This window comes from Gracilinanus agilis, chromosome 4 (genome assembly GCF_016433145.1).
Source record: "Gracilinanus agilis isolate LMUSP501 chromosome 4, AgileGrace, whole genome shotgun sequence".
In the NCBI taxonomy this organism is placed as follows: Eukaryota; Metazoa; Chordata; class Mammalia; order Didelphimorphia; family Didelphidae; genus Gracilinanus; species Gracilinanus agilis.
In genome coordinates, this window is record NC_058133.1 from 281,106,265 (window position 1) to 281,126,434 (window position 20,170).

Consider the following 20,170-nt stretch of genomic DNA (forward strand, 5'->3'; position numbering starts at 1 on the left):
AGATCTAGAGAAGTGTAAGGGAAGGCTTCTTAAAAGAGTACTTCTCTCTTTCAGGGAACCTTAATGAATTATCTATCTTCTTTGTTTCTAGAATAAAACTCGGAATGCATTGAGAGACCCAACGACAAGATGGAAATTCCCAATTCCTTACATTCTGGCTGATAATCTGGGTAATAGAAGTTGTTCTAAACTTGGCACCCATGACTTAGCTTGATTCATTTTTTCTATTCTATACAATAGTGTTAGACATTCTCAGATGTGAAATTCTTAAACCATGTTTCATTTAAAGGCATGCCCCAAATTATATTATACCAGCCAATATGTATTTTTTTTAATCCTTACCTTCTGTCTTACTCTCAATTTTAAGATAGAAAAGTGGCAAAGGCTAAGCAATGGGGTTAAGTGACTTGCCCAGAGTCACACAATTAGAAAGTCTGCGAAGCCAGATTTGAACTTAGGTCCTCCCTATTGCAGGTCTGGCACTCTATCCTCTATGCTACCTAACTGCCCCACCAGTACTGTTTTTCATTTATACAGTTAAAATGCCTGTTGTTCCTATGGAATGAACTACCTCCAGTAATTTTGTCTTAGCTAATATTGTATTTATATGAAACCCATGTTAGTCTGCTTAATGATACTGTATGATATGTGCTAATAATAATAGCTAACATTTACATAGTGCTTTATGTTTTAACATCTCATTTGATTCTCATAACTACTGAATGAGGTAGGTCCTACTACAATCCCATTTTACAGATGAGAAAACTAAGTCCAATAGAGGTTAAATAACTTGCCACCAATCATACAAATTAGTTACTGTCTTATACAGGATTTAAACTCAAGCTTTCCTAAGGATCAAATGAAATATTTGCAAAACATAAAAACAAAGTGCTTAAGGACAATGCCTGACACATAGTGGGCAACAGACAACTGCATGTTCTCTTCCCTTGGTATTTATTTATAAAGATATCGTCTCCTCTTAAGCCTACCCCCAAGAGAATTCAGGTTCCTAGAGATAAGGGGATTATTATTTTTTGTTTGTTTGTTTTTTCTGTCTCTAGTACTAAGCAGAGGCAAATTATTGATACTTAATTAATCAATTTGACTTGACATGACTTGCAAAAAGTTAAACAGATTGTCAAAATTTGAACCTAGGATTTCTGACTCCCAATTCAGTGTTGTTATTTGTTTTTAAAAGCTACTTCTCATGGTTTGTGTTCACTGTGACTTGGTTTCTCATATCTAGTTGATAAATAATACATTTTGTATGCAGTTAGTTTACAGAAATACAACCTACTTAATAAAATGGCTAAGCAGAGTAACCCGTAAACAATAAAATAGAAAATCTCATAGGATAATCTTCCAAAAATAAACAGTAGTAGGGGGCAGCTCAGTGGATTGAGAGTCAGGCCTAGAGACAGGAAGTCCTAGGTTCAAATCTGGCCTCAGACACTTCCCAGCTGTGTGACCCTGGGCAAGTCACTTGACCCCCATTGCCCACCCTTACCACTCTTCCACCTAGGAGCCAATGCACAGAAGTTAAGGGTTTAAAAAAATAAAATAAAAAAATAAACAGCAGTGGTTCAATACCCCTTTACTTATGTCCCTTTCCCTTTATCATAGCTTCATTTAGCTAGTTTATTAATAAATGTTTATTGAGAAGAGGTACAGTATGTATTATCGAGTCCTGGTCTTATCCCATGATAGAGAGTAGAAAGTTTCTTTCTAATCTACTCTTGATCTTATCTTGGAATATAATCCTCTGAGGGTAAAGTTCTAGGTAAGTCAAGCATTAAAATCCTTCTAGGTTACATTGATATTTTATCTTTTTGTTTTACTTTTATGGGTACAATTAGTTTTTATGTCATATTTGGTTTTGTAGCCTTTCTTACCTAATCCTCTATGACAAAGATTGTTTTTAAGGAGAAAAAAAAGCAATTCAACACAATCAACACACTTTTCCTAACAGATTTTAGTCATTTTTGAGAGGTACCATCACCTCCTTCCCACTTGTTATTTAACTTGCACGTATTTGTCATTACTCTTTCCTCCCTAGTTATTGAGGTTACCCCTAAAACTTTGACTGCTGTGGAAAATTAATATTAAGTTGGGATATTTTTCATGAAATAATTTTCTATTTTGTCCCTTCCTGAAGAATTGTCTGATTCCAAGCTGAAGCTACAAATAATTTCTCCCTCAGGCAATGAAACTGGGTTGGATGCTCCTTTTTATTGATATCTTTGTTGAGGATAACAGGTGCAAGCAGTCACTTAACCCACTTGAAAGATTAAATTGAGTAGGTAGCATATTGACCGAGCTATATGGCAAGGAAGAAGGGGCTTCTTGGCATCCTTAAAACCTACCTCTTCCTGGGATGAATTAATAAGGGAGAAGTTAGGATCTCTAGGTCCACCTTTGCAATGACAATTTTCTAATCAGAAATGTCTTGGGGAAATATGGAAATAGGTCTTGATCAATGACACATGTAAAATTCAGTGTAATTGTGCATCGGCTATGGGAGGGGGGTTGGGGGGAAGGGAGGGAAAGAACATGAATCATGTAACCCTGTAAAAAAATCTTCTTAATTAATTAATTAAAATTTTTCCAAAATTAAAAAAAATATAGAAATATCTTGGGGAGGGACTGAGTGATGACATTACAAGTAGGTATATATTAGCCTAAACCCCAGGAACTCGCTCCTTAGCATCTTTTCAGATTACGGAGGGAGCCTACTGGCTAGTTGAGATTTTCCTAAGTGACTGATTAATAAACTTAAAATCTAAGAAATATTGCCTTTCAAGAATTCAATCATTATGCTGCAAAGAATATAACTATGATGGACTGGCTGTGTAATTGGAAGACCAAATGCACATTTACCTAAAAGATTCTCTTATGAGCGATCTTGAATGAGGTAAGCATTTACTTGGAGATCAGAAGAATACTTATGAGGACACTCTAAAGGTCTCTTTAAAGAGTTTGTTACAATTAAAATTATCTAGAGAGACTAATTTTTGGGTAAGAATATATGTTCATTGATATATCAAGTTTATTGGTTAGGCCAGCATCATAATCAATAAAGTAATATATGATATTAAATTTTGATTTAATATATAATATTAAATATAATTATTGGTTAAGCCAGCATCATAATCAATAAAGTAAAATATAATATATGATAAAGGTCTCTATATCTTGTGACCAGAGATGAACTGAGTTGGGTTGGGCAGCTTAATAAAGAGAATTTTTGAAGGTCATTATGCGGCCTTTCTTTTGAGCATCCCAAGACATCTTTAATTGGCAATAGCTCAATAACAGCTGGTCCATCAAATCCATCTACCCCTCCCCATACCTACATCACATATACAGGAAAAAAAACCTCTTGTATCTCCATTTATTAGCCAAATTCTGTTAAAAAAGAAGACATTATTTGGGATTCCCAAGGACAAAGAAAATGCAAAAAGCAGCGGACTGGATGGGATCTTTGACCCAGATCCCAGATACAGGAATACATAATAATTCTCCCTAATATGCAGGAATTAATACAGCATATGAAAAATAAATTCCTACAAGCATTAATTTTGATTGTAAGATATGGGAGACGGTGACACATTATTGCCCAGCATGGCATGCCTGCATCAAAGAAGGCACTGTGCTCCACGAGCAAAGCAAATTACAATAGCACAGAGGAAACATGAGATGACAAAATCTAGACATCTCTATCCCCAATGTTCGAACAAACAATTTGTGCCTAACCTATGCTAGAGCCTTCCAAACTCTTATCGAACTCATCAACCATAGTTAAACATACTGCATATCGACCCTGATGTAGTGATGCCATTGGTTCTCTTTGAGTACAAAGGATGAACAACAATAATCTCTAGAGAGACTTAAGCCAACTTGCTTTTACCAGACTACTATGAAACACTCCCAGAAATTATTTCCTTAAAGAATCAGTATCTTTTTTCTCTAAAATGTTGCTTGGAATAATATTTAAGGAATATATTTTAAGGATAGATTCAATTAAACAAATAAACAAATATTCATTTCATCTCTTTTATATACATCATGCTTTGGTAAGTGCTGGGGAAGACAAAAAGTTTAGAAGGTTCCTGACCTAGTAGGGAAGGAAACAGAACGTAGCATATTGGATTAGGAACTGAAAAACCTAAGCCCATATTCCATTTTGTCAGTTGTACTGCTTGTATAACCTTAGACAGGTAATTTTTTCTCCCTGGGTCTTAGTCATCTTATCAGTAATGTAAAGAGTTGGGCTAAATCATCTCAAACATCCTTTCTTTCTAGGTCTAAATTATATTATCCAGATATAATACTTAAAAAAAAGTACATTCAGGGAACAGTTTATATGATTTATTGGATTGAGTGCCAGGCCTACAGATGGGAGGTCTTGGGTTCAATCTGGCCTCAAGACACATTGTAGCTGTGTGACCCTGGGCAAGTCATGTAGCACCTATTGCCTAGTCCTTACCACACTTCTGCCTTGTAACCAAAAATACAGTATTGATTCTAAGAGAGAAGGTAAAGATTTAAAAAAATGCATTTAGGAAAATGTAAGACAGAATGCTGTATTGATTATGAGAAAGAAGACTGTTATTGAGGGGGAGAGGAGGAAAAAAGGAAGTCAGACTTGTTTCATCATAACACATGAAGCATTTTCTCAGATGAGTGTCTAAAATGAGCACAATGTATTTTCTAGGACTGAATGCTAAAGGAGTTATTCTTTATGCCTTTGAAATGTTCCGTCTCAAGTCCTGTGTGGATTTCAAGCCCTACAATGGAGAAGAAACTTACATCATATTTCAAGAGTTTGATGGGTTAGTGTTATAAAAAAAATCTGAAAATTCTACCTTTCATGAATATATGAATAGCCCAAAGGGTTTCCCAAAAGATCTCCAAGCTCCCAGATACACTTATTCGTCCTGGAGGTGTAATGCTGGGAGCAAGCATGACTGTTAGATTTCTTCTCTGGTTCTGCCCCACCTTGGAGTAGAATTCCAAGGAAATCTCTAAAACAATGCTTATGTGTAGCTCACATTTTGGGTTTCCACAAAATATAAGGAACAGAATCTCAGTGTACAATATAGATTTAAGATCTAGGACAGCTATTTGTTTCCTCTACCACAGGAAATCTCTGATCCCCAATCCAGTATTCTTTCCACTAAATCTCATTGTCTCTCCTGGGAAGACATGGGGAAGAGGAAAGTTACATAATTCCTTAAAGAAAAAAAAAAAGGAGGCTCTATGAGGAAAACCCAAAATAATCAAAAAGAAGAGAACAATGGGTTTTATAAAAGATGTTAAACTCTGAGGATCTTAAGCTCTACCCCTTAAAGTTTTAAATAGAAGAATTTTTTTTTTTGAGGAATGTTATGGAATCTACTTTTGTGATGTTCTTTAGACACGATAGGTACTTTTCTCATTGTCTGAATGAGATGCAGTGCTACTGGTTGCTAAATGTGGCTTTGGTAATCTTGGTTAAAGACCTCAAAATCCTTAGGATTCCTGTTCTTAAATTTAGTGTCAATATCAAACAAATATGAAGAGGCTACCCTATGCCTTTCTAGCAAATATTGATGTTGAAACTTTGGGATTCTCAGAGAAAAGTTTCTTTCCTATCTTTATTTATAGGTGCTGGTCTGAGGTCGGAGATAAACATACAGGGCAGAACCTTTCCATTGGTTCAGGATGTGACTACAAAGCTATTGTTGAGCATGAAATACTGCATGCATTGGGGTTTTATCATGAACAGTCAAGGTCGGACCGGGATGATTACGTGAATATTTGGTGGGATGAAATTATTCCAGGTGGGTATCAATCTGGCCATTGGTAAGTCAAATTTGTATCCCCAATTAATTATATGTGACCAAATTAGTGAGGTGGGTGGATTCTAGCTACCTTAGAGCAACACAGTATATATTGAGTGTAGAGCTAAATGAGTCACTTGTTTTCACCTAATCTTATCTGATGATTCCTGCTTAGGAAAGAAAAAAAACCTAGTAAATATTTATTGATTGTTTATTAAGTGATGTTAAATAATTACTATAAGAAAACACAACTGGATTATATAAATATCTTGAATTGCTGTCTTGGGTAATGGTGTGTTTCAGTGAACTGAAATTTTTAAAACTAAAGAACAACCAGAAAACATTTTTTTTTAAATAAAAAACACATTTTCTTTCCTTTTTTTGTTGAAATGTTCTAAAATTATAATCCTCTATGTTCTTTCCACAGCAAATATAACTGAATCTTAAGGATTATAAAGTCATGGGGTAATTTCTCATATTGGGGATCAAATTAAATCTGTAGTGACTCTACGGGCTACATTGAAAGTGTTTTAATTTTAAATAAAACCCAATAGGATTTTTTTTTTCTTTTGGACATTATATGTGTGAGGAAGGCAGTAGGGAAAGGAATTGGAAGCATTTCTTTGCGCTCTACTGAAAGTTAAAGTTTTAGTTAATTAATGGATCTTTCTAGTTATGGTTGCTAATTGAAATTTTATCATATTTTTTATTCTCCCAATTAATAGGAAAAAGAAGAATAGAATTTAGAAATTGTTAAGGATCTAGAGTTTCCCAGCATCTAAAACACTCCTTGGTTTCAGAGACCTTATTAATATGTAGGAACTCGATCAGGGATTGTTTTCCACCTGCTTCCTGTTAATGACTGGTGTGGAAAGAGCCTCTTCCCTGGAATGTACCAAAAGAGATTTCATTGCCAGCAATCTATGTAAATCCTTTTCAAGACTGATAATCAGCCAATTCTCTCCCTGACAGGTTATGAGCACAACTTCAATACTTACAGCGACAGTTACATAACTGACCTCAACACTCCCTATGACTATGAATCTCTGATGCACTATGAGCCGTTCTCCTTTAACAAGAATGCAAGTGCACCCACCATCACAGCCAAGATCCCTGCATTTGATGACATCATTGGGCAGCGTCTTGATTTCAGCACCATTGACATAGAAAGGCTTAATCGCATGTACAATTGCAGTGAGTTACGATGGAGCTGGATGATGAGATTTTGAAACTATGCCATCTCTCTGCTCACCTGAATGCTCTGTAAACTCTGAATTGATGGTGTCTTTCTCTTTTTCTACTTCTTTGAAGGGTAGAAGTCCAGGCATACTAAAATTGATCCAGTTTTGGGGGGCAGTTAGGTGGCTTGGTGGATTAAGAGCCAAGACTAGAGATAGGAGATTCTGGGTTCAAATGTGACCTCAGACACTTCCCAAATGGATGACCTGGGCAAGTCACTTAACCCTTATTGCTTGGCCTTTACCATTTTTCTTCCTTGGGACCAATGCACAGTATTAATTCCAAGTTGGAAGATGAGGGTTTTCAAAAATAAAAAAGTAAGAAAGTGGAAGAACTAGGTGACTCAGTGGATAGAGGTACAGGTCTGGAGATGGGAGGTCTTGGATTCAAACCCATCCTTTAACACCTCCTAGCTGTGTGACCCTGAGCAAGTCACTTAATCCCCATTGTCTAGCCCTTGCCATTCTTCTCCAAAGGAATCAGTACACAGTATTGATTCTAAGATGGAAGGTTAAGATTAAAAAAAGGGTAAACAAGCATTCATCTATATCAATTTTGCCTAACAAATGTAAATGGAGAACTTGCTGACAAGGATTGGTGTTAGAGAAATTCAGATAATGAAACTAAAGACTCGTGACATTAATGTATCTGATGACTTTCATAAAGTAGTAAGAGTGAATTATTGGATTATGTCATCATATTAGGATTACTTCAAGATATTGCCAATGTTTAGCTTGGAGAAGACTTGTAGTTGTTTTCAAGTATTCAAAGAGTTATCATATGCATTTAACTTATTCTGGTTGGTCTGGAGGACAGAACTAAAAAGCCAGGAAACCTGGATTTGCATCCTAGCCTTGACTGTTCTTCAGTCACTTGGAGCTTCAACTTTCTCATCTGTAAAAGAGGATCCCAAATCTTTGCATTACCTATCTTTCAGATTTATTGTGAAGAAAGAGCCTTACAAAACTTAAAGGGATGTACAACTACAATGAGGCATTATTCTTACTTTCTGTCTAGAAATTAACTACCTTTAGAAATAAGACATCATGATCTTTTGAACCATGAGTCTATATATAATCATATTCTTTCCAGCGGCAACTCACACTTTTCTGGACCAGTGTTCTTTTGAGAAGCAAAACATTTGTGGTATGATTCAGGGCACCAGAGATGATGAAGACTGGATTCATAGGAGAGGTGATAGTCCTGGACAAGAAGATCATACTCTGGTTGGACAATGCAAAGGTCAGTGGAGCAAGATAAACAAGGGAAATTAAAGGGGCAGTCAGTTTGTTTATCAGGTTTATTTTGACTACTGCAAGTCAGCATTTTTGTTGATATCTATATACTTTTATATGTAGGAATCTGAAAGAGGACAAAGGACAAACTGTATCCCATAGATATCAATTGAATAAAAAAAAACACTGAAGGACGGTGCATGCAAAGGAAAGATAAAACTGAATGATAAAAAAAGTTGAGAGGATGTGTGATTAGTGACAAGAGAAGGAAAAAGTGATTCATAGGCTCAAAAAAACAGTTTCATCAAATTTAAGATGGGGGTGTCATATATGGCTAGAAAACTGGAAAATGTCTTCAGTTTTGGAGGAACCAATTGCTCAACATGAAACAATAAGATATGGTAGTGGGGGCAGTTGGGTAGCTCAATGTATTGAGAACCAGGCCTAGAGACAGGAGGTCCTAGGTTCAAATCTGACCTCAGACACTTCTCAGCTGTGTGACCCTGGGCAAGTCACTTAACCCCCATTGCTTAGCCCTTACCACTCTTTTGTCTTGGAGCCAATACACAATATTGACTCCAAGACGGAAGGTGAGGGTTAAAAAAAAAAGATATGGTAGTGAGGCAAATGAATATAATCTTGTATTTCATTAAGAAAGGAATAGTAAGTAGCAATGCAATGATCCAGGACAATCCAGAGGAACTTAGGAGAAAGGACACTATCCACATCCAGAGAAAGAACTGTGGGAACAGAAATGCAGAAGAAAAATACATGATTGATCACGTAGTGCAATAGGGATATAATTAGGGTTTTGATGTTAAAGGATCACTCTACTGCAAATATGAATAACATGGAAATAGGCTTTGAACAATGATACATGTATAACCTACTAGAACTGTTTGTTGGCTTTGGGAGGGGAAGGATCATGAATCATGTAGCCATGGAAAAATATTCTAAATTAAAAAAAAAAAAAAGGAATAGTACCCAGGACCAGGGAGAAGGTTTTCTCTGTACTTTTTTTCTGTTTAGACCATATGTGGTACTTTGTTCAGTTCAAAGAGATGAGTTTTAGGATATACACTGTCAAAATGAATCGCATCCAGAGCAGAGCAAACAGGAAGGTAAGAGGATTTAAGATTATGTCATCATTTTAGGATTACTTCAAGATATTGGCAATGTCTCGCATGGAGAAGACTTGTAGTTGTTTTCAAGTATTTCAAAGTTTTCGAAGTTTTCACGTTTTCAAAGAGCTATCATATGGATTTAATTTATTCTGGTTGGTCTAGAGGACAGAACTAAAAAGAAGAGGACGTCCTAAAGACAAATTTTGGTTTGATGTCTATCTCTGTCTGTTCATATCTCCAACTATCTATCTCTCCATCTATCTATCTGTCCATCCATCCATCTATCCACATCTATCTATCTATCTATCTATCTATCTATCTATCTATCTATCTATCTATCTATCTATCTATCTTAAACAGTTAGAGCTTTAGAGCTGTTCAAAAATGGAATGGACTACTTTGATAGGCAATGAATTCCCCATCATTTGGGAAGCAAAAGCTAGGCTGGGGAAAATGTAGAAGGATTTTTTATTCAGGTTTGAACTGAGTTAGATGGTTTCTGAGGGTCTTCTAATTCGGAGTCATTAAATATGAATATCTTCTTTTCAATTCTGGATTGGATCTGTTATTTTTTGGCATAAGGAATTTCCAGTGTGGAGAATTTGTCTTTCAAAGCAGATATAGCAGTCATTTCACAATGTATGGTCACAAAGAGTTACCATTTTGCCCAGGGTCAGTTACAGCAATATTTATGATTTAGAAATGAGACTTGAACACTGGCCCTCTTGATTCTGAGGCCTATTCTCTATTTATTACGTCAAGTTGTCTTATGTAAATAACATAAATATTTTAAAACATAGTGATTTTAAGTACTTTGCTCAACATCCCCCTGAGAGTTCACAGGTAGAGATGACATCTGGGATGGGAGGAGTAGGTTTTGTCCCCAAAGCAGGTTGGAAAAATCCCCAGATGCCTTATGGTCCTAGAAAAGGACAAGGTCTTTTTTTTTATCTTCAAGATCATTAAGTCAACAATCCGTTATCTCCTAGGGATTCTGAAGCTATCTATAACATCCAATTATAACCACAAATCTAAGATCTAGAGCATGATAGCTTATAGGTTAACAATTGATTTTCAACTAAACCACAAAAGTGATCTATAAGTGGAAGGGAAGTTTTGCACACTGTTTGAAATGCTCAGAATATAGCAGTAAATATGTTTTTTAAAAAAAAAGTAAAAAAAATCATCCCTGCTTCGAATAAATATTTAGAATTGCTTGATCAGACTCTGATCTATAATCATTATTCCTCTTAGGAAGAAGTAGCTTCAGCAAAGTAAAAGTCTGATGTTTGTTATAAGATATTAGCTAATTTTTAGATAACTGAGAAAAATCAGAGTTGAAGGGTCACTAAAGAGCATCTTGTCCCACCCTGTGTCACTTTAGTGGCAAGGCAGGGATTGATAACCACCTGGCTCAGCATTCTTCTTTGAACAAGGGTTCAATGTTTAATGAAGGCTTACCATGTGTAGAACACCGTATGAGGGCTGAGAAAAAAAAAAAAAAAAAGCAAAGTTTAGTAAGACAAATCATGCCTGACCTTATGGAGTTTTCATTCTACGTATAAATGTCTACCTTTCTCTAGGGATATATTCTAGGGATTTTTTTTGTGTTTAGATTAAACCATAGAGATCTGTTTCCTCTTTAAAATGATTTTGACTTTTTTTTTAGTCAATATGTAAGAGATGCGAGGACAGTTAGGTGACTCAGTGAGAACTGAGAATCAGGTCTGCAGATAAGAGGTTCTGGGTTCAAATCTGACCTTAAATACTTACTGACTGTGTAACTCTGGGCAAATTATTTAACTTCTATTGTCTAGCTCTTAGCTCTCTTCTGCCTTAGAACCAATATGCAGTATTGATTCCAAGATGGAAGGTAAATGTTTTAAAAAACCAAACACATACATGTAAGGGATGCTGCGAATAAGACACTGGACCTGGAATCAGTTCAAATGTAGCTTCAGATATGTACAAGCTGCATGATCCTGGGCAAGTCATTTAATCTTGGTCTTCCAGTTCCCTTTTCTACAAAATAGAGGGTAGCACTTCTCCCTCAGGATTGTTGTGATGATAAAATGAGAAAATATTTGCAAAGTTTTTTTTCAAACTATATGCATATATAGTTGTTGTTTCATCATTTCAGTTGTGTCTGACTCTCTGTGTCCCCATTTTGGGGTTTTCTTGGCAAAGTACTGAGGGGACTTGCCTTTCCTTCTCCAGCTTATTTTACAGATGAGGAAAACTGAGGTAATTAGGGTCACCCAGCTAGTAAGTGTCTGAAGCTAGATTTGAATTCAAGAAGCCTCCTCTTTTTCACTGCAGAGCCAATATTCTATTTACTGTACCACCTACCTGCCCATATGCATGCACACACACACACATACACACATACCACTCACACCTACACAACACTTATACATATATCTCAACATAAGGTCCTTTAAATAATGTATAACATGTATATGTCAAATATATATGGGCATATATATGAGCTATAAACACAAAGTGTGTATATGTATATATACACATGTCATAAATGTGTACACACATACATGTATATTATATTTACTTATGTATGTGCATGTATTTTCTCCTTGGTGGAATATAAGCCCCTGGAGGGCAGCAGCTATTTCACTTTTATCTTCATATCCCCAGCTTCACACAATCCTGGCATGTAGTGGTTCAGAGGAAATAATAATGAACTTGAATTTGAATGGATTTGAACTGGAATCCAAGTTCTACTACTAGCCTAAGATCCTGTCTCTGGAGCTCAGTTTCTTCATCTGTAAAATGAGGGAGAAGAACTAGATGACCTACAAGATAGAGTCCTTTTAGTTCTAGAGCTCAGGTCTGATGAGTTGAATTCTTGGGACTCTTCTGATTAGAACAGGGACAAAGTTTAAATTAGATATAAATTTAATACTTAATCACTTTTTTCATTAAAGATAGCCTGACTTAATGGATCAATAACTTAAGAGTTTAGGAGAACTGAGGTTCAAGCCTATGGACTACTTGACCATAGGCAAGGTGTTTACTCTTAGTAATACTAATAGACCATGCATTAGAAAATAGGTGCTGATTTGCTTTAACAAAGAGAGTTTTCTTACTGAGAGTATACCAACCAATAATCAATAAACATTTATTAAGGACCTACTATGTGTTGGGCACTGTGCTAAGCTCTGGGGATACAAAAAGCAGCAAAAGATAGCCTCCATCCTCAAAGAGTTTATAATCTAAAGGAGAAGGAAACACGCAAACAAATTTATACAAAGCAAATTATATACAGAATAAATAGGAGTTAATTAGCAGAAAGAAAGCACTGGAATTAAAAGAGGTTAGGGAAAGTTTCTTGTAGTTGGAACTTAAAGGAAATCAGGGAGATTGGTGGTCAGAATAAAGGAAGAAGAGCATTCTAGGCATAGAAGCCTTCAAAGAAAATTCTAGGAGAGCCAAGAGATGGAATAGCTTGTTTGTGGAATAGCCAGGAGGTCAGTGTAATTGGATTGAGGAATACTGATTAGGGAATAATGTGGAAGAAGACTGAAAAAGTAGGACGTATCTAATTTTAGAAGGTCCTTGAAGGCTAAACAGAGTGTTTTATATGACAGATCTGGATGAAAAATAAGAAAAATGTATAGGGAAGATGTATACCATTAGGACAATAGGTCTACAGTCACTCTTGAAGAAGAGGCAGCTAAATCTATATCAAGAAATATATTCCACATAAGATCCTTGAACCTTTGAATTCTTAGGTTTCCTTAGACATATTTATTCCCTAAATTAAAGAATGTGTAGACAGCAGGATATAAGTAGTAAAAGGACTGACACTAGAGTCAGAGAACCTGAGTTCAAATCCCAACCCTACCATTTATTAATCATATAACCTTGAATGAGTCAATATTTTCATAGGATCGTAGACTGGAAAGGACATTATAGGACATCAACTAAGGAAACTGAGTCCCATTGGGATTAAGTGATTTGCCCAAAGGGTTTATGTTCCACTAGGGAGAAATAAGATGTACATGGGTTAAGAAAATATAAAATTTATAAAGGCATACCTCAGAGATATTACGGGTTTGGTTCCAGACCACTACAAAAAGCAATTAGAGTAATAAAGCAAGTCATAGGAATTTTTTTGTTTTTTGGTGCATATAAAAGTTATGTTGACACTATACTGTAATCTATTAAATGTGCAATAGTATTATGTCTAAAATAACAATTAATTAAAAATATTCTATTGCTAAAAATTGCTAACCATCACTTGAGGCTTCAATGAGTCATAGTCTTTTTCTTGGATCAGCATGGTGGCTGCTAAAGGTTGGAGTGGTATGGCAATTTCTTAAAATAATAGTGAAGTTTATCCCATTAAACACTTAGAAGCCCATTGTAGGGTTATTAATTGTCTCAATTTCAATTTTGTTGTGACAAAGGGAAAAGGGAAGCCGACACTCTCCAACTTATGAGCATAGTTCATAGATGTCAAAAAATAATGACAGTAACACCAAACATCACTGTTCACATATCATCGTAATAGATCTAATAATAATGAAAAGGTTTCAAATAATTTTGAGAATTGCCAACATGTGACCCAGAGACATGATGTAAACACATGCTATTGGAAAAATGACACTGACAGAATTTGTCTACTCAGAATTGCCATAAATTTTCAACTTGTAGAAATCTGCCCCTCCAATAATATCTTTGATGTACAATAAAATGAAATGCCATAAAACTAGGAAGGCCTTTAACAGGAGAGAAATTATACAACATTCTGTGATTCACAGAATCTTCAGTTGTCCAAGACCTACACAATCCATGGTTCTGTACCTATGTAGTATTTGGTTAGAATGTCAATAGGAAAGAGTGTATCTCTTCCACAAATTTAAGAATGAAGGAAATGGAGGGTATTTTTTCACAGTGGAAGTGAAATGGAATGTGGGGCAAATCAGTGAATTCTATCCTGGTCCAAGTAGCCTGTTGGAAGAATGCCTGGTGAACATCTTGCTTTTTTTATCTTTCTTTTGGTCTATCTCTATGCTCTGACACTGCCTTTTACTTTAGCCATACGAATAGAGTGCAGAGTGGAAGGATATGGGATAAAACATATTTCTATTCCCTTGTTAGAGGCAGGTTACTTCATGTATTTCAACACCAGTACTGGGACAAAAGAAGAAGCTGCCCTCCTGGAGTCAAGGATTCTTTACCCCAAGAGGAAGCAGCAGTGTCTCCAATTTTACTACAAGATGACAGGAAGCCCCTCAGACAGACTTGTTGTTTGGGTCAAGAGAGATGACAGCACTGGCAATGTCCGCAAGTTGGTCAAGATACAAACATTTCAAGGTACTTCAAGGGCTAATTCGAAATGAATCAAATCTTTGAAACCATGGCTTTTGAATCTCTAAGCAAGAGAAATCAATTTAATTTTTTTCTTTTAAAAGAAAGTATAATCTTAATGTATTTTCTTCAGGTCTCAAGAAATATAATAATTTTGTAAAAAGAAAGTATATAGTATGCCTTTCAAAGCAGTTGTTCGTGATTGACTCCACATGCCAGGGGTGTTAGTAAATGTTTAACAACCAACTCTGAAAAAATAAACGTGATAAATTTTAATGTTTAATCTGTATTAATATTTTCTCCATCACTTAAGTCTAGATAGTCAACAGTCATAAATCAAGCCTTGATTTGAAGCCTTTGCCAATTTTTGAGGTGTAAATTCTCACTAAGAAAATTTAACAATTGACTCTATCACATCCCTCTCAGCAATGGACAGCTGAATGATTTAAACAAACCAATTTTATTGAATGTCAGATAAGTTCCTGAGATTTGAGGAATATTTGTTCAGGGAGATCACAAATATAGCATATGAAGAGAGTCAAGGTGTATGGAGTTGAAGCGACTCACCCAATGTTTCATATGTAATAAGTTTTAGAGCTTTCCAAATGTATAGCTTTTCCCACGGAGCCAGTTTGCTTTCCTCAAGATGATTATGACATACCCCAGGGAGTCCACATTCTAGTAGAGGAGCTGAAATATATATTCAAATAATTATTATATGAAGTTGAATATAATCGGTGTCATGGGAATGATATAAAACAAATGCTATTTTAAAAAATTTTCAACGTTAAGTTCCTTGAGGGCAGACGTTGTTTCTTTATTTGTATCAACAGGGTCTAAATCAGTGCTTGCCACATGCTGGGCACTCCAAAAATATTTCTAAATTAAGTTGCATTTGCCTAAGCTAATAAAAAAATTTTTGTGGAGTCATTAAAAGGCAAACAATTACTAATATAATTATTATATTATTGTAACTATTACAGTAATAGTTAATGATAACTATAAGGGGACATTTTGTTTCACGACTATTATCAAGAACTTGAGAAAAATTAACTTTAACAATAAATAACTTTCCTGACAATGGAAGGATATATGGCAAATATAATTAGATTATACTATGTTAAAAATGATGACAAGTGAGAAACGTAGCTTAAAGGACATTCTTGAGGGTATGTATGACTATAAAGAAGGTGGGATAATCATGTAGTAAGAAATGGAGATGATGAATAGCCCAAACATTCTATTGACAACTCCAAGTTACTAATAAATGAGAGGAAGTCTTCTAGTGTATTTGCTATATCCTCTATGGAGGACAAATGAAAACACATGGATAAGAATTATGCAAGATGAGGAAAGATGGAGAAATTGTGTTATATACATATGTATATGTATACTTATCAATGGATGGAGTATCCTTTAATATTTCTGATTTCCTTAGTATCATTGAGGAGATACAATGGGATTATATCTGTGATCTCCTTAAGTGGGGTTATATAACAATGGCTTGAGAATTTTCCATTTGCAAAAATAATCTGGAGTCAGAAAATAAACTTACAATAGCAGCAGTTTTATTGTCTTTCCATGAAAAGGATAAAATGCCCTACTGGCAAGTGCCAAAGAATTAAGCAAAGATCTCCAATATATAAAAGAATATCTAATCATAATTCCCCTTCTTCCACTTCTCCAGCTCCCATCCTCCCATGCTGCTAGATTCCAGTTATCTGAATCATGACTTCCAGGCTAGGTTTGAGAAACAGCTAGATAAGTTCAAAGAGAAAACAAAAGTACATACATATGCAAGGAAACATCCTTTTAACATCCTCAGAGATAAAGAAAAGTAACTGAATCAAGGGCCTCTGTATTCCTTGTTATCAATCATTCCTTCCTGGCTCTCTCTGGGACTTTTAAATAAAAGAAACAAAGTAGCCTCTATGTCCCCTTTCCTAGTCAGGATAAAAACCTGGGTGCCTCTGCCCCAAGAATATTGGGGTAAGCCAAATATTTTACTTTAAGAATCACACATTTAATTCCATCTCACTCATCCTGAATGTGGTTACTCCCTACAATGATGTAGTTTGCAACCATCTATGCCTTCTCATCCTATGCTAATTTTACCCATTTTATCAAATATTCCACAGACTATCCTGCAAATACCAGAGGCCTTTGTCTGGGCTATTATTTCCCACTTTGTAGTGGCCAAAACAACCCATGGCCTGTTCATTTGATATCTCTTACCCTAAATGTATAATTGGTGTAGATACATCCTTTTCTAATTATACAATTCCTAGATGATGTCTTTTACACATCATTTCTTGAAAATAAGTTTTCTTTGATAATATGCTACAGCCCAATTGAGGCTAGCATGTGTTTTTCTATTGCTCTTTGAGTCACGTATAATTCTGTTTCTTTGGAGGTTGTGGCATTTCATGCTTTGGGATTTAGAATTGATAGGAGAACATTTGGTACTAAAAAATCAGGTTTTATGTCAGAGAGCAGCTTGGGATTATTGAATGGACTTCCTTTTAAAGCTTAATGTGATAGTCTATGTCAGTTGTTTCCAAAGTGAGAGTTGGGACTTCCTGAGAGGCCTTTTTCTGAATCTAAGGTGTTTGTGATTAACTAACCCTCTGATGGAAAAATAATTCACATCATATCCTCACTGCTACAGTTAATCATCAGACATCTCTCCAACCTAACCATAAATTCCTTTCACACATTATAATGAGGGAGTGCAACAATTCCTCATCTTCTTACCCTCAAAACTTCTAACCTTTCCTCTTTTAAATTGGCCTTTTAGGACAGGTATAATCTAATCTTGACCCAGGCACCCATAACAGCAATCGTGTGTTATTGTTCTGTTGTTTCAGTTGTAGCCAACTTTTTGTGATCTCATTTGAAGTTTTCTTGGAAGGATACAGTAGTAGTTTGCCATTTCCTACTCTTGTTTATTTTATAGATGAGGAAACTGAGGCAAAGAGCATTAAGTGAATTTCCCACAGTCACACAGTAAGAGTCAGAGGTCAGATTTGAACTCAGAAAGATGGCTTAGCATTGTATCCAGTATACTACCTAGTTGTCCTGGTTTTCTCATTTATAAAAAATGGTAGTTAGATGGGAGGACCTCTTGCAGTCCCCTTCCAGGTCTAAATCCTATAGTCCCATCACCTTCTTCCTTTCTTTCCTCTTTTTCTCAGACTGTTTTCCCTAAACAGAGCAGAGATAATCTTCTAGAACAAATTTTTGCATTAAGGCAGGAAGGACCAGTAGACTTAAACCTACCTTCATTGATTGAATTTTAAGAAAATACTCTCTAATCTAAGCAAATCATTCTAAGACAGAACTTTTGACAGTATGGGAAAATGTAATGCTGGAATTTTAAACAACTAAAGGATATTTTTTGGTGGTGAATATTCATGGGCCAGGGGGTTCCCTCTTCCATAAATCTTAAATACAGACTTGGTAACTACATATCCCTACTGATTGGCTTATTTTGAGCATTAATGCATTCAATATTGTGGGTGTGGGGAGAGAGAAAGCCTGGCACTAAGCCCCAGAAGAGAAATCATGGAATTAAATAATTCCTGAGATAAATAAATGGCTTATTTGAATGAAAAGAAACACATTGTTGAGTGGTTTTTGACAGCTCTTTGTTTCTACCCCAGATGATGATAATGACCATGGCTGGAAAATTGGCCAAGTGACCCTCAGAGAAGAAGTGAAATTCCGCTACCTCTTTCAAGGTTCAAAGGGAGACCCCCAGAACTCTATTGGGGGGATTTTCTTGGATGACATTACTCTGACTGAAACTCCTTGTCCCAGAGGGGTCTGGATGGTTCGAAATTTTTCTCAGGTCCTTCAGAACACACCGAAAGGTCAAGGACTCTTAAGCCCTCGATTCTACAGCTCAGAGGGATATGGTTATGGAGTGACCTTATACCCAAATGGCAGATACACTTCCACTCTCTCTGGCTATGTTGGACTTGCTTTTCATCTCTGCAGTGGGGAGAATGATGCCATCTTGGAGTGGCCAGTGGAAAATAGGCAGGCCATCATGACAATGGTTGATAATGATCCTGATGTCAAGAAGAGAATGTCATCAAGCATGGTGTTTACCACCTCCAAGAGCCATATATCTTCAGGTAGGTAGGTAGGTAGCTTTTGGTATGAATGCATCCAAAAGTTTTTGAAAGGACTAATAGAGTTGTAACCTTCCTCTGTTTAAGGAAAAAACAACTAAAACAATATAACAAGGTTATATTCTTCAACTAGCACATCAGTGACCTGACCTATTAACTATAGATTTTTAAAAACCCAACCCTTATCCTATGTCTTAGAATCAATACTAAGTATAGGCAAATGGGGTTAAATGACTTTCCCAGGGTAAAACAATTAGGAAGTGTCTGAGATTAGATTTGAACCCAGGTCCTCCCAACTGTAGGCCAGGCACTCTGTTCAGTGTGCTACTTAGTTGCCTCTTGACTTTGATAGCAAATCTATAATTAGGATGGTCAAATCTGGGACAAAACCAGAAATATCTAAAAGAAAAGAAAACAAAACACAAAAGCCCTAAACCTCTCCTGTCTTTGGTCAATCCAAAATTGGTCATTCAATTTCAGCTGAATTTGGATATCACTTAGTGATTTCTTTTTCATCTTCATTAGTTTGGTGATGGTGTGTGTTCTTGGTTTTCTTTTCTTTACATCAGTTCATGTAAACAGTATCCCATGTTTCTCTGAATTCTTCATGTTATTTCTTTTTTTCTAACAAATTGATTTATATTTTAAACATCATGGTCATTCTGGGACCCACATTTAACTTCCTCCCCATTTTTTATTTTTTATTTATTTTTATTATTATTTATTTTTTAATTTTAAGCCCTTAAATTCTGTGTATTAGCTCCTAGTTAGAAGAGTGGTAAGGGTAGGCAATGGGGGTCAAGTGACTTGCCCACGGTCACACAGCCGGGAAGTGTCTGAGGCCAGATTTGAACCTACGACTTCCCGTCTCTAGGCCTGACTCTCAATCCACTGAGATACCCAGCTGCCCCCTCCCCATTTTTTAAATGAGGGAAATAGTTGGGCAAAAAATAAATGAATGACATCATTTGAGAATGTATTCAGCAGTCTGTCCTAGTATTTTTTTTTATTATTTCCTTTGGCATAATAATATTCCATTGCATTCATGAATACCATAATCTGTCAAGCTGTTCCTTAATTGATGGCCCCTTATTTTATTTCCAATTCTTTGGCACACAATTTCAGTCCTCATTTGCATTCTTCAGATCAGGAAAGAACTCTTCAGCATACTCTGCCCAGTGCTAAGAACAGCAAATCTGTAATTAGGAGGGTCATATTTTGTGCAAAACCTGACATATCCAAAAGAAAGCAAAACACAAAAACCCCAAACCTCCCAGTCTTCA

General features: G+C 35.9%; 1 protein-coding gene across 1 annotated transcript in view; it reads left to right on the plus strand.

The window, feature by feature from the left end:
- Positions 1-20,170, plus strand: part of MEP1A (meprin A subunit alpha) — a 38,145-nt gene that overhangs the window by 10,995 nt on the left and 6,980 nt on the right. The window contains exons 3-9 of the mRNA XM_044674945.1: positions 92-170; positions 4,715-4,832; positions 5,647-5,822; positions 6,795-7,016; positions 8,154-8,303; positions 14,542-14,757; positions 18,414-18,890. Coding sequence (XP_044530880.1) covers positions 92-170; positions 4,715-4,832; positions 5,647-5,822; positions 6,795-7,016; positions 8,154-8,303; positions 14,542-14,757; positions 18,414-18,890 — 1,438 coding nt within the window. The remainder of the gene's footprint in view (positions 1-91; positions 171-4,714; positions 4,833-5,646; positions 5,823-6,794; positions 7,017-8,153; positions 8,304-14,541; positions 14,758-18,413; positions 18,891-20,170) is intronic.